Source organism: Saimiri boliviensis, chromosome 3 (genome assembly GCF_048565385.1).
Source record: "Saimiri boliviensis isolate mSaiBol1 chromosome 3, mSaiBol1.pri, whole genome shotgun sequence".
In the NCBI taxonomy this organism is placed as follows: Eukaryota; Metazoa; Chordata; class Mammalia; order Primates; family Cebidae; genus Saimiri; species Saimiri boliviensis.
Window position 1 is genome coordinate 14,044,578 of NC_133451.1, and position 13,242 is coordinate 14,057,819.

General features: G+C 32.8%; 1 protein-coding gene across 10 annotated transcripts in view; it reads left to right on the forward strand.

Annotated features, from left to right (window-relative positions):
- CPEB2 (cytoplasmic polyadenylation element binding protein 2) overlaps nucleotides 1–13,242 on the forward strand; it is a 67,177-nt gene that overhangs the window by 19,983 nt on the left and 33,952 nt on the right. For all 10 annotated transcript variants that reach the window (XM_074395903.1, XM_074395901.1, XM_074395902.1 and 7 more), the window contains one exon: nucleotides 11,248–11,298. In XM_074395903.1, coding sequence (XP_074252004.1) covers nucleotides 11,248–11,298 — 51 coding nt within the window. The remainder of the gene's footprint in view (nucleotides 1–11,247; nucleotides 11,299–13,242) is intronic.

Genomic DNA, 13,242 nt, shown 5'->3' on the forward strand with positions numbered 1-13,242 from the left:
AGTGGCATATTTTAAAATAAAGTCCAAAATAAAACAAATACCAATAATATATTTGCCAAAGCAGGTATGTCATCTGTTCTTACAGGATTCTTCCTTATTTCCCCTGACAGAGAAAGTAATGCATTTCTCAAAACCGAATTTACTTTTTCTTCAGCCACAGGTGTTTCCTGAAGTCAAAAGTTTTATAATTGCCAATAACAAAGATAAAAGAGTATGGAATAAAATCACATATATTAGAATGTATCTTTAAAAAGGTAGAGGGATTCTGTGTATGCTTTCAGTTTTTGTTTTTTTTTTTTTTTTTTTTTTTTGAGACGGAGTTTCGCTCTTGTTACCCAGGCTGGAGTGCAATGGCGCGATCTTGGCTCACCGCAACCTCCGCCTCCTGGGTTCAGGCAATTCTCCTGCCTCAGCCTCCTGAGTAGCTGGGATTACAGGCACGCACCACCATGCCCAGCTAATTTTTTGCACCTTTAGTAGAGACGGGGTTTCACCATGTTGACCAGGATGGTCTCGATCTCTCGACCTCGTGATCCACCCGCCTCGGCCTCCCAAAGTGCTGGGATTACAGGCTTGAGCCACCGCACCCGGCCTGCTTTCAGTTTTAAATGAAGTGTTTCCATTTATCTTAAAGGGGAGTAACTAGAATTGACATACTCTTTCTCCTTTATTGATTTTTCTTTTCTTTATTCTATAGACCCCTTGCCTTTGATAGGAAAAAAATCATTATTAACTTTGTAGTAAATTATATTTATATAGAAGCCATACATATTTTATTAAACACATTCTGACTTTAAGAGGTGATTACGCTCATAATCTACATGGGATCTTAATCCTTTCCTTTTCCACTGCTCGGAATTGTTCATCTTAGTGAAAGTACGATTTATGAGTTTAACTGGTCATTGAGAATATCTGTAGATTGACAAGGAAATTATAAAAATGTGGTTGTGAAAGTTTTTGTTTTAAAAAGCTTATTTGAAATATGACATCATGGATAGAGAAGTTTTGTTTTTATTTCTTTTTACATAGTTGTCTTTATTACATAAAGACATAGTTTTATTACATAGTTGTCTGTTATTACATTAAAAAACATACTTGACTTTTATTTCTTCCAAGCATCTTTGAATATTTAGGTAAATGATTTAAATTACGACAGACTGAAATTTCTTTCTTAAGTACTAAAACCTGTTGGACAGAAACTACAATGAATTTTGTTAAAATCAGATTTATTTATTCAGAATATATATGTCTTTACTGCAATCCCGTTACTCACTACAAAGCATCTTTCATATGATTTGAAAAATATTTATATCACTTGTTTTAAATGGAAAGTAGAACAACAAAAAGAATGTTTCCTATATGTAACTTGCAGTGATAAAAGCAAGTAATTGGGATAATTAGACCTATGAATTTTAACTGCATATAGTATTTGAAGATAGATCCAAGAATCTCTTCTGAAGGTTTTTTTCTCCATAATAATAGCATTTTATCCTTTTTAAAGGGTTTGTTTTCCTGTTACCAAAAATGGTATTTATTAAAGAAAATTTGGAAACGCTAGGAGAAACAAATTTTAAAATTGTCACTTTTCCCACAAACTGAAATAACTATAATTGGTATTTTGTTGTGTAATTTTTCTAATCTTTTTATTCTCTATCTATAAACTTAAAATATTTCCAGTAATTAAATCTTTGCCTTTCATCCAACCTGGTTAACTTTTTTTTTTTTTTTTTGAGACGGAGTTTCACTCGTTACCCAGGCTGGAGTGCAATGGCGCGATCTCGGCTCACCGCAACCTCCACCTCCTGGGTTCAGGCAATTCTCCTGCCTCAGCCTCCTAAGTAGCTGGGATTACAGGCACATGCCACCATGCCCAGCTAATTTTTTTTGTATTTTTAGTAGAGACAGGGTTTCACCATGTTGACCAGGATGGTCTCGATCTCTTGACCTCGTGATCCACCCACCTCGGCCTCCCGAAGTGCTGGGATTACAGGCTTGAGCCACTGAGCTTGGCTGCCAACCTGGTTAACTTTTAAAAAAATATATATGTACATAGTTTTGAAAGTCAAGTAGTGCTATAAGTCTTATATAACAACAACAACAAAAAATAGAAATCTCCTTCTTCCTCCTTGTCTGTCTACTTTAGGATTCCTACTCCTTAGTGGTAGCCACTGTGAGCTCTTTTTTTTTTTTTAACTGATTCTTTATGCACTTATTTGTAAATAATATGCTTGTACTTCTATATTTTCTACATTTTAGATATTGTGTGTTGATACCCTAATATGACTTAAATATCTTTCAATATTTCCCCTACTCTGTCCTCCAAAATGATAAGACCACTTTTGTTTAAATCGGGGATTGTATTACTGAGATAACGCAAATAATATTCATAGAGGAACCTTGTATGTTTTGTACTATAACACTTTCTGTTTTATAAAATTTTCTTTTACCTGGAATTAATCATTGTCTTTTTTGGTTTATTTGCTTAGTTTTCTAAATATTAATTATTAATTCATCCCAGAATTTATCCATAGACTGTAAAGCTCTTTTCAATACATATAAACATATGAAATTGTCACCCAGATTTTTTTTTTCATTCTTGTAGCCCTATGTAGCAGTCATTTTGGGACTTCCATAATCCTAGGAATTTCTTTTTTTCTGTGGAATCCGTGTCCTAATCTCCATATCCTTTCTTTACTGACTTATGCCTTTCTTTTTCTTTGATTTGTTGGACTTGTATTACCTTCCTGCTGTTGGGACATAAATTTTGAGACCCTATATGTCTGAAAACATAATTCTTCTACTTATATGATAGGCCACTATGGAATTAAATATTAGCAATTTAGCATATCGAAGGTATTGATTCAGAGTCTTTTAACCTTCAGTATTGCTTTAAGTGTGGCATTATTCTGAATCCTGTTCATTTGTCTGATTGCCTTGATTTCTTATTTTTTTGTTGTCGGTTTTCTTTCTAGAAACTTTTAGGATCCTTTCATGCCTGTGGTTCTGCAATTTCATGATAATGAAATGTGGATCTCGAAGTGTGCATATGAATGCATACCCTCCTTCCTACCTTCATTTTTTAGTTTATTAAGCTGTATCTTTATTAGACTCTTTTAATTCAGAGGTTTATTCAGTTCTTCAAAATTTGCAATATTATTTCCTTGACAGTTTCTTCCCATTTTTTAATATTACCTCTTTTTGGAATTCTTGTTCCTCAGTTGTTAAACCTTGTATATTCGTCATCTGTTTTTCTTTCCTGTTTTGTATTGTTTTGTCTCTTGTTTTGCATTTGAAGAGCTTATGTTTATTTTTCAAATCTTCTATTGAGTTTTTTATTTTATAATCTTTTGCTGACTAATTTTTAAAACCCTTATTAAAAAAACTTCTCAGAGCTTTCCAATTACACCTTCTTCTTGTTTCATCTTATTTTTCTGGAGGCTATTATAGTGTTTGAAGATTGTTTTTCCAGTTCCTTACATATCTGTGCTGCTTCTGAGTTCTTCTTTTTTATTTGGTTGTGTTCTCTTTTTCTTTCATGTTAGAGACGTTCATCAGATATTTTATGATCCTTTATTGTCTATTCATATTAAAAATAAGACACAAAAAATGAATATTGTAAGCTCAATGTATATAGTTGGAATTATCAACTAGTAATGATTGCAATAAGTTAATCAAGTGAGACCCTCACCATGCCTGTATCTAGGTCTTTTCTTTGTTCTGGCAAATGATCGTGGATGTGGATCTTCCAGCCTTCTGCTTGTGAGCTGTAGGCCAAATTGCTAGCCTTCTTAGACTCTGGAGGGTTCTTTGAAAAACTCAACGTGCAATCTTAAACTTTTCTGTTTTCTTACACACAGTTATAACCAGAGCTTCTGATTTCTGAACCTGTCCAGGTGTATACTACAGTAAATGGAGTGTTACTTGATGGCATTCCCCATATACACTGGCTTAGGTTGTGTTTTCAGTGATTTCTAGTCTTCGAAATCTGTTACCATTCAACCATTTACATTTATAGTTCCCAGAAATTTGAAGTCTTGGTTGTTTTATTATCCCATTCCAATCTCTTTATCCTAATGGTGCTATGCCTCTTTAAAATTTTCCTCTTTTTTTTGGTGAGATGGAGTTTTGCTCTAATTGCCCAGGCTAGAGTACATTGGTGCGATCTCTGCTCACTACAACCTCTGCTTCCCAGGTTCAAGCGATTCTGCTGCCTCAGCCTCCCAAGCAGCTGGGATTATAGTCATATGCCATCATGCCTGGCTAATTCTCTATTTTTAGCAGAGGAGGGATTTCTCCATGTTGGTCAGGCTGGTCTTGAACTCCTGACTTCAGGTGATCTGCCCGCCTTGGCCTCCCAAAGTGCTGGGATTACAGGTGTGAGCCACTGCACCCAGCCTAAAATCTTTTTAACTGTCACTTTGGGAGTTTCAGAAAGCAACAGAGGTGAACACATGTATTCAGTCCTTCATGTTCAGCTGGAAGTCTCTATAATCTCTAGTCAGCTTCTACCTCATCATAAACATTCTTTGACACCCCTATCAAGGATAGATTACTTTTGTGTTAAGGATTTATAGAGAATCAAGTTTCTTTTTAATCAGAGCGCCTTTCGTATTTATTTTAGATTCAATCCTTTGTTCTTTTTTTTTAAATATGTATCTTTCACATAAGACTGTGTCATGGAAGCAATGCCCACATGTGTTTTTGCTTTGCCGTAAATCAGCATCTATCATAATGTCACACTAATAGGAGGGGCCCAGTAAATTATTGTTTGAATGATTAAACATTTTCTCATAATTCATATTCTTCAAAATATTGATTTAGAACTTTAAAGAATTATTGTATATTGTATCTATACATGTAAAATAGTTTGTATAACCATTCTTGTATAGTTGAACATTTAGGTATTTCAAATTTTTAAATAAAATTAAGTTAGCTTTTTCTGTGTTTATTTCCATATCACAAACTTCGTATGTGTGTTGCTGAGGCTGTAAACATATGTTACCAACTTATGTTTGCCTTATACCACTTACACTGGCAATATTTTGTTACCTATTTGCTATTCTTATTGGTTATCAGCATTATTTTTGTCTAAAAACCTTTTGACAGTGAAAAGTTTTGCAACCATTAACTCAACTTGACTTTAATATTAATTACATGTATCTTAATTAGTACAACTTTTATCATAAAGGTGTATGATAATACATTAACTTACTAAATGATTAATGACTTAAGTTTTATCTTTTATTATTGTTGTCTTTTGTGATTACACTTTTCTTGAATCAAAACTTTTTGGTATTCTATGTTCTTTGATGTTTCTTGGTAAATTTTCTAATATTAATTGGATGGAAGTCTTAAAATATGATTAGGTCAAAAAATTTATGGTAGGATTTTGATTTGAATGAGTTAACTAGATTAATTTCATTGAATCTAAAATAGATTGATGGCTTTTATTAGATGTAGGTAAGGAATGATTCTGTTGCTCTCTTGGGATCTGGTACTTTGGATCTAAGGGTCTTTTCTACGTTTGTATGATCTTATTCTTAGGCTTTTATGAGGCATGCATTGAAATTTGGGAGTGTGGTCAGGAATGACTGTCCTGCCCCTTGGATCTGAGCAGAGATTGGAGTTATTCAAGGTTGGTAATGACCACATTCTAAGTGGATTTTACCAGACTTCACATGAACCTTTTTTTCCTAATTGGATTTGGAAGTAAAGGTAAAACATAGATGATAAAAAAAAAAAAATACTGGAAGAGTCTATCAAATGAGTGGGAGCAATGCTTTATACAAATCACTTAAGAAGTATTAGATATCTTCTATTAAGGATATGTGTGTATTGTATGTTGTGTGTGTATATGTATATATATATATATATATATATATATATATATATATATATAGTATGTAACATACCATACCTATCATTTATTGAGCACTTGATAAGCTAAGCATTGTTCTTGAGGACTCTACGTATGTGTATTAACTCATTTAATTTGCATGACTAAGAGGTAGATATTTATCCTTATTTTGCAGTTGGATGACTGTGGCTTATTCTTAATAATTGTCTGAGTTTCAACTGCTAGTAAGTGGTAGAACTTGGTAGCTCTTGAGTTTGTGCTTTTAATCACTGCCACATACTGTTGTCTCCCTTTTGATCTGTTGTTAATTGTAACCTAAACTCTTTATGACTCTAATGTGAATTAAATGTTTATTTTTCTTTTAAAAACAGTTGGCAGAACACATGGCATTGTTCTTTAGCTATTTTCTCATCACTGAAGAGTGAGTTAGCATCATTAACTGAATATTAGGGGTTTGGAGTTCGTTTCTTGTGGTAATTTATTAAAGAAAAAAAAATAGTTGTGGAGAAGGGAAAAAAAATTACCTTGGCAAAGAGCAACAAGCAGTAACTTTGCAGTATCTCTCTGCACAACTTCTAATATGTAAGAGATTTAGAAATAAGCTGAAAAAAAGTCTTGTGAGTTTTTTCATTTTCTTAGAGAATATCCCTCTCATGCCACACATGCAAACACATATTAAGGTATTTGTGGTTTTAATTCAGTCCATAGTTCACATAGTGGAATGAAACATTTCATTTATCCATTCAGCAAATATTTGAGAGCCTGTTATATGCTAGGTTTTGTTTAGATGCTAGAGAATAAAAGAGACTAAGTTACTGCCTTCATGGATCTTCTGTTTTAAAGAAGTATAGAGACAGAAAATAATAGATGATAATCAGTACTACCAAGAAAAAAATATACTATCAAGGGGATAGAGAAAGAAAGAAGCTGCTATTGTAGATAGCATAATCTGTCATGCCATCTCTTCAAGACCTGAATGGAGTGAGGGGGTGCAAGCTTTGGTCATAACTGGGCAAATGTATTTCAAGTAGAAAAAGGAAGTAGAAAGATCCTGAAATGGGATTACTGGGCATGTTTGAGGTACAGCAAAGAAGTCAGTGTAGCAAAAATGGTAAAGAATCAGGGACCAGGTATTTGTTCTAAAAGTAATCTGGTAATTTGTCTAAACAAGTGATGAGTTGTTTATAGTTGGCATGTTTCTTAGTATTTTTAGTCGCTCAAATAATACATTTAAAGTGGCTAACACGAACTAAGGGTTTTTTATACAGTTGTCACTTGGTATCCATTGAGGCTGGTTCCAGGACCTCCTGGGGATACCAAGATTGGCAGTGCTGGAGTCTCTTATATAAAATGATGTTGTATTTGCATATAACCTATGCACATGTGTCTTGTATACTTTAAATCATCTCTAGATTACTTATTACACTTGAAACAGTGCCTAGACATCACATTCGTGTGGATTCAGTGTTGTGTCACACTTGGTGCACATCAAAATCAAGTTTTGCTTTTTGGAACATTTTGGAAATTTTTTTCCTGAATATTTTTGGTCAGGAATTATACTTTCAATGTAATTTGTTGGTTGAATCCCATGATACAGAGGGCCCCAGATACAGAGGGCTGACTATATATGTTATATATAAATTACTATTTGAAATCATAATAGACAAATAAGACAATTTTTAAGATACAATAGATCCTCTAGTTATTCACTGACACCTAAAAATACATATTTTTTTAAATTACTTATTTTAAATTACATAGTATCTTAATCTAAAAGGACCAGTGCCAAGAGCTAGTGTATACCCATTATTTGTTAGATATATTAAACCATTATGAAATTATACTTTATTATATTTTCACAATAATAAGCCATTACTTGGTTACCAAAAATTTAATTTGCCCAAGTTTAGTACTAGAGGACCTTATCTGTAAGCTTGGGTTCTTTCAGGACAAGAGAAAACTCCTAAGTGGCTTGAATAAGAAGTTTGTTTCCTTTACCAGAATCATTAACACTTTTAGAGTAATATGGTGATTTTCATGGATTGAAGCTCCTTTTTATCTCATTTTTCTATTATCCTGAAAACACAGTTTCTGCCTCATGGTCTAATATGGCTTCTTCACTTTAGCTACCACATCAGCATTTTAGCAAGCAAGAAAGAGGAAAGGAGGGTCTTTTCTTTTAAGAATACTGTATTTCCCAGAAATTGCATATACTATTTTCACTTTATATCCCATTGGCCAGATCTTAGATACAGGGGTACACTTATCTACAAGAAAGCTGGGCTGTATAGTTTTTTGGGTTTTTGTTTTTTACTCTTGGAAGCTCTGTATCTGTCTAACTTCGGTGACCTTATTATTGACAGGAATAGGTAGGTGTTCGTGTACACCTATCTGTCTCTGCACCACAGGTCTTTTAAGCAATAAGGAGAAACTAGTTTAATAGTAATGTAGTTTTTTCTATATTAAAGCTTAAATTATCAAATACACTATAGAATATTCTATGAATTTTTTAAGAGATAAAATTGTCCTACAACCAACTTTATATACCTTTATATTACGTTATCAGAATAAGGTAATTATTAAGGTAGTGATCAAGAGTATGGAGCCAAACTGCTTAATTCAGGTTCTGCCAGTGCTAACTACCAGTGGTACCTGACAGTGGTATAACCTTGGGCAACTTAACTTATTGTGACATAGTGTCTTCATATTAAAATGGGAAGATAATAATACCTAACTCATAGGATTATTATTAGGAATAAGTAATTGGTTATAAAGAATATAGAAAAGCTCTTAGCTCATGATAAAGCCTCAAATGCTGTTAGTTCTTACTGTCAATTGGCAGGTTCTCAGTGAAAGTACTTTTAATAATATCGTAAGTAAAATATAACTTTAAAATTTAACCTATGAAGATACATTAATGTGTTCACTGTGGCAGAGGAAAGGTGATTGGATATCTTTAAAAATGAGTCTAAATTGCTAATTTCATTTTGGAATACTTTCTACCTATATTGAGATTTTCTTAGGTATCAAGCTATACTATTTTAGAATTTATATACAATATGTATTCCTTTGCAAATAGTTATGTCTTTTAAACTTTCCACAAAAAGTGCCTTTCAAAAGTCTATTCAGAGCCACAATATCAAAAGACTATTAACCTGAAAATATTTTGTATCTTGGGATAAATAAATGAACAGTTAACCTATTAAAGAGTAATTATGTGACAGTTGAAAGTTGAGGATCTTTCAAGGTAGAGCTAGACTTCATGTTAAGGCTTTGCTTAATTTACTTTTCCAGGAAGTCTTGCCTTAATCCCTGGGCATGACATACTCTTTTGTGTTTTTTTTAATATAGCATTCTATACATACCTCTTTTAGCACCTAGCATATTTTGTTGAAATTGTGTATTTGTGTCTATCTCCCCTACCACATCATGAGACTATGTCCTACTCATGTATATATCCTCTGCATCCTACACAATAATAGTATCAAAGATTTAATTAACTTATGCTGAACAGTGATAAAGGTTGCCACTTTGTAGGAGTTACTTTTTTTTATCTTAAGTCAGAAATAACAGTAATTTATTCATGGCCTTAAATTGTTCTCCAAATTTGGCCATCTGCAGCAAGATGTTTAGAAATAGGCATATTTCCAAAATAAGCTATTATACTTCAAAGCAATGTTCTGTGTTACTGAAGTCCAGTTTAGGAAAACTGTGCTTCCTGGCTCTTTATTGTTTACCTCCCATATGTATGCTTCTATTTCTTACTCCATACTGATGTGTCACAACAACAAATTTATTGTATGTTTTAGAGTATGACAACTTTATTTGAGAGGTCATTTAGTTAACTCATGGCATGCTGTGTGAAGTACAGAAGTAAGAAAGAGATAGTAGATAATCCTTTTGATAACACTTATTTTGCTTAACTATGTTGAATCTGAAATCAAAATGTCCATACTTAGAGCTCAGGTGAAGTGTGTGTGTATGTACAGGTAATATGTATGTATATCTATCATATATATTTATGTAGTTTAGTATCAAAGTTGGATTATCTCTGCCACTTACTGTTGTGTTAGTAGATGATCAAACTCTTTAATTTCATAACCAAAACAAAAGCCAACAGACAATCTCTGTCTTATATATGGAAATGTAAAGTGTAGAGGACTTGCTGAAGTGTTAAAGGTAGATGCAATTAATCTGTACTCTTTACTCATGTGCTATCATACTGGTTTGTTTGTTTGTTTGATTGTTTTTTAAGGGATTGTGCTGAAAATTACTAAAATGCAATCCCAGTCATGTAATTTTTAGGCATTTTCCTGAATTTATTTTTATTTTTTATTTTTCATTTGTTAGAGACAGGGTCTTTCCCTTTTGCTCAGACTGGAGTGCATTGGTGCACTCACTACAGGCTCAAACTCCTGGGCTCAAGTGATCTTTCCTTCTCTATCTCCCAGCTAGCTGGGACTACAAGTATGTGCCACCATGCCCAGCCCCTAAATGGGTTTTAATGTACTATTCTAATAGTCTATTAGAGATTCAGGCATTTGAGAAAAGTCCTGCATTTTATAATAGACTAAAAATAATCATCATCCTTGCTATTGGCATTTATCAAACAAGTGTTACAATGTAAAAATGCTGGATAAACCACAGAATGTTTCACACATACCTTTTTTCCTCTCCACAGCAGTTTGTAATACTGTTGTCCCTCCGCATTTAGTAAATAAAAAACTTTTGAAGAATGACTCTGACAAAATACTATGCTACTATGCTCATAAACTTTAATATTTTTATTTTTATATTTTTAATCATTTATAAACTTTTAAGAAGTTTTCAGTAACAATTGTAATATATTTAAGGTGTTTTCATTAAACTTCTTTATTTAAATATGACTTTATAAAGCCACATTGGCAAGTTGCGATGAATTTTTCTGCTTATTTTTTATTTCAACATTTTAGTTGTTTTTGACTTAGGAATATGAATTTCTCTTGAGTTTTATTTTTGATGAGATCTATAGATAAAATTACAAACAACTTTGAAAAAATTTTAAAATTTCACATTTCATATTAAATTTGCAAGACTAAGATATGATACATACATTGTTTATACATTTCTAGAAACAAGCTTTATTCTATTGGCCTTGCTCCCAAATCACATTGTAATCTTATGATAGAGGAACTAAGGTTAACTTTTTGTTTTGTTTTCAGCTTCCCAAGATAATTTTAGTTAATATACTTTTGGTTGAATATTAGCTTTTTAGTTCTTAAGAAATATACTGCACTCAATAATTTCTTTTTTATGCCACCTTTGTTTGTTGTTGTTGTTTTTTGGGTTTTTGGTTTTGCTTTACAAATAGCTCCATAATCCTCAAACTCACCTTTCCTGTCTTTTTAAAGGTCGATTGAGCTACCCACATCCAGGAACTGACAATCTGTTGATGTTAAATGGTAAGTTTTATAAAAACATTTTATATTTCCAGTAGATTCATATAAAAATGACTTAAAAATGTTTCTCTGAACCTCTCCATACACACAATTTAATCATTCTATGAGTATAAAAGTAAAGTTACAACTATTCCTATACAAAAGGCAGAATTAGCAATCTGAGTATGTTCTGGCTGGCAAAGCAGTCATTTGTAACAGTATGACTTTAATTCAGTGATCACAAAGTTGGAGGCAGTCCTAGTTTGAATATTGCCTTTCCAGTTTCAGGTATGACCTTGAGCAGATTATTGTTACCTTAGTTTCCCCATGTGTAACGGGAATATAATCTCATCATTATTGTGACATTTAAATGAGATGTTTGCAAAGTGCATAGAACTTGTTACTTAGTATAGCACTTGTGTTTGTGGTTAAATAAGGAATATACTGGTGTCTCTGTAAGTATTGTGCTCACACTAAACTTATTCAAACTAGAAACCTTACTGGTGAAGTTCACCAAAATATGGAAAAGAATAAATAAATTTTTATTAAAGTTTGCTTTCTTTCTGTTGGACAGACATTGGCATTCAGAGTCTCAGTACTTAGCACACCCGTGATTGTAGGAGTAGAGATGGAGGATTAAAATATCCTTCACAAGAGTATTTTTAAGTCAGAGGGTGGGTGTGGAGAAGGAAATAGGAAGAGGAAAGAATAGCAATAGTATTAATATTTACTTTAAAAAACATAATATCATTGGAATAGCTTGGCTTTTCTTTCAACTAAAGTTTTTTCAAAATAAGATGACAATGAAGTTGGGGAACAAAGACTGAAAATAAGATACATGTAAAGCTAGACAATGTGAACTAATATTAAGTAGGCTATAGGGACAGAAAGATGAAAATAAAGTCCAGACTATGTAGGGAGATGATCAGGGTAAGTAGGATTTTAATGAGAAAAGCTGAAGAAGCAGGACATTAGATAAGTGATTGATTTAATCATTCAGCATTTCACTGTTGAGTTCTCTATCACATGCCAGCCTAAGCACTGAGTTATCTAATTAGTGAGAATCTTACAGGATGGTGGTGGTCAGAATTGTCAGGTTACTACTGGAGCCATACTGAGTAATATGGAAGCAAAGAGCTTAGTGGCCACAGTGTATTTGCAACTTGCATTATTAGTTATACTAAACATTATTAAATTAATTGATGTTTTTGTCAGTTGCCAGAAGACCTTACAAATAATCTAGATGTTAGGTTGAGAGTGTTTCATCACATGGTAGAAAAAAAGAATATTTTATTTCAGGCAAGAGTTGCATCTTGTGGACAAATCTACTTTGTGTATTATGTGAATACTCTTAGTAGTCTGTCATTTGGGGCCACAATGTATACTCAGTACAGGAAGCCAGCCTGGAGATTGTGACCTTTTTCTGGCAAGGTACTAGCTGGGAGAAAAAGATAATGAAACTAGGACATGGAATGTGTTTACATCAGGAAAACGAACAATTTGATCCAAAGAGAATTTTTTTAAACTCCTTTCGGATCATTGGTTGAGAGTGAAACAAGAATCACATAATTGGGAATATTTGTGGGTTAAAGAAGTCTTGAATATTAAGGATTTAAATAATTTTAGTAGACACCAAGGTTATTGACGAGAGAACTAGGCAAAGGATACTAAAAGGTAAGGGGATATTTTTCTTGAACTATTTTTAACTGCATGTAATTCAGGTATGTTCTTAGCATATTGTCTCCTTGAGAAATGTGAGAATTAAGTGATATTAGTATACTTGTACTGTTTATTAACTGTTATTGGCTGATTAAAGAAATTGTTACATCTCATAGTACATAGACCTACTTTTTGAATTATAAAAGTTTTTTGTCAGTATATTACATTTAACTCACTTTTAGGCATTTGATTAAGTTGCATTACTTAATGAACAGGCAAAACTAATATTATTAACTTTAAAAATCATTG